Source organism: Varanus komodoensis, unplaced genomic scaffold (assembly GCF_004798865.1).
Source record: "Varanus komodoensis strain SLA01 unplaced genomic scaffold, ASM479886v1 scaffold71, whole genome shotgun sequence".
Classification (NCBI taxonomy): domain Eukaryota; kingdom Metazoa; phylum Chordata; class Lepidosauria; order Squamata; family Varanidae; genus Varanus; species Varanus komodoensis.
In genome coordinates, this window is record NW_025336360.1 from 839922 (window position 1) to 842066 (window position 2145).

The window sequence follows — 2145 nt, forward strand, 5'->3', positions numbered from 1 at the left end:
AGGCAGATCTCTTGATCTTCCCTTTGTACCGTGATAGTTTCTCTTTTCCAGATTCAGAGGAGAGGTTATGTTCTAGGGACAGATAGTAGATTGATTGGCTGTAAAAGGCCCTTGGCTTCTTAAAGCTCAACATGGTACAAATGCTCTCAAATAGCACATGCCAACCTCACATGCCACACTTTTTGGGACTTTTGCAGAGTGAGGCATCCCTCCGGTTCTCTCCCCGTGCTTTTCACGACTCGCACTCAGCTTATGAAAGGGGTGCTTGGAGCTTCCACTTTCCAGGACAGGTCTGCAGGCATATCAAACCTATTTCCCCTTGCTTTTATTGGTCTACTTATGCTTTAATATTCATTTCTTTGAAAGGATTATTCCAAAACAAACAAACAAATCTTCCACCACCGCAATGTCTTCTCCACTCCCCCGACCTTGTCGAAGCGGGACGTTTACTGGATGGAGCGAGCTTCCACCGTCTTCACTGTCACGACCTTCTCCCAGTCCAGGCTGGTGTGTGTGATGGGCAACTGCCTCCGGAAGGACTTCAGGTAGGTGCCATTCATGTGGCGATACTCTTCCATCAGCCCACGCTGGATGTCGTTTTCCAGTCTGGCTACCAGCATCGCAAAGTCTTGTGCTGTCCGGGACTCGCTGGCAGAGACCGGCAGAGTCTCCTCCACGTCCTTGAGGAGCGTCAGGTGCATGCTGCCCTCCTCGTAATAGTGTGCTTGGACCGTGATGGTGCCAGTCACCTGGGTGGAAGTGGACGCAGGAGCCAAGGCAAAGGTCCATTCTGATTTCCACAGCCCATTCCAGAAGGCAGAGGGCTTGTGATGGTGGCTCTCGATGCAAGCCACAAAGATCTTCCTCACAGCCGTATCCTTGATGAAGACACTGCAAAGCCCCTCAGGGTAGTGGCTGCACACATAGGCATTCAGGGCCTCCTGGAGGGCTCTCCGCCAGACCTCTCCTTTCTCATCCTCTTCAGGGTGAGCCTGGAAGTCACTTGGCATCCTTCTCAGGTGGTCGTACTTGAAGGAGATCTTCTTCTGAGGGTCTATGAAGTGGTTCTCCTCCAGCTCATTGTGACGGGTCAGCAAAACCTCACATTCTTCTGACTGGACTGGAGTAAAGTGGTCCTTGTTGTGCACAGCACAGAGACTGGCGGCTTCTTCACACATCAAGGTGTCATCATTCACCAGCGTGCGCAGGTCACTGAAGGCCTCCTTGAACTCTCCTGGTGGGACTTGCTTCAGGAGCCGGCTCACCACCTGCACCTTCTCTGGCTTGCTGAGGAGGTGATCTCCGGACATGGCAGGATCTTCAGACATGGCGGCCCTGTTTGCGGACGGAGAATCTGGGGATCCTGGACATAGCTGACCTGAAGGCAAAGAAGACCGAAAACACTCACTTACACGATCTCATGCCTGTAGTTTAACTTGACTGCTGGGAACTACCTTGAGTCAAGGAAACAGGAATTTAGACCTTCCCATTAAGCCCAATCTGTAAACACCAGATTGGCAGCAGTCATAAATGCGTAAATATATCAGTGATTATCCCTTCATTTTATCTGACCCGGATCTCCGGCTGCCCCCGGTGTCAACAGTAAGGGTGAGCAGCGTAGGATAAGGGAGAGAAAAACCTGTTTCTGTATCCAGTCCATTTGCTCCTTCCATCCCTTTTCCAACCACCACCCGTCTCTTCATCCGCCAACACCCATCGTCTCCCATGGTAGTTTTCCCTGACTGCCTCTTACCTGGACCACCTGACTCTCTGAAATGGCCAAGTAGCACAGAAGGCCGGCACCATCCAGGGAAGATGCTCACAGACTGAACATTCTGTGTATCCAAAGCAATATAGAATCAGAACAGGGGCAGGGCCTTCTCCAGGCACCGCCCGCCCGCCCACCCTGTAAAGATGGCCGGTGTCACATCCCTGCTCTTTCCATTCCTTCCAATTCCCCAAAGTGTGGAGGCATGAAGCTACACTAAGATCACATGCACAGAAAAAAGCTTCAATCATTATTTCTTCTTATTTATTTCATTTCTATCCCACACCACTACCAAACCTCCCTGGATGGTTTATGACATTCCATAAAAATAGGCAAGAGAAATGCACTGAACGCTTCATAAAATCAAGGGGGAAATT

The 2145-nt window shown here is 50.5% G+C and overlaps 1 protein-coding gene across 1 annotated transcript; it reads right to left on the reverse strand.

The window, feature by feature from the left end:
* Positions 1-446: 446 nt before the first annotated feature.
* Positions 447-1328, reverse strand: LOC123034704 (F-actin-capping protein subunit alpha-1-like). Its single transcript, XM_044452291.1, has one exon. It carries the CDS (start codon positions 1326-1328, stop codon positions 447-449), a length of 882 nt encoding a protein of 293 aa, XP_044308226.1.
* Positions 1329-2145: the final 817 nt, after the last annotated feature.

What these genes read in the sequence shown, in the direction of transcription:
- LOC123034704 (XM_044452291.1), bottom strand. Translation starts at nt 1,328, where the DNA reads ATGTCTGAAGATCCTGCCATGTCCGGAGATCACCTCCTCAGCAAGCCA.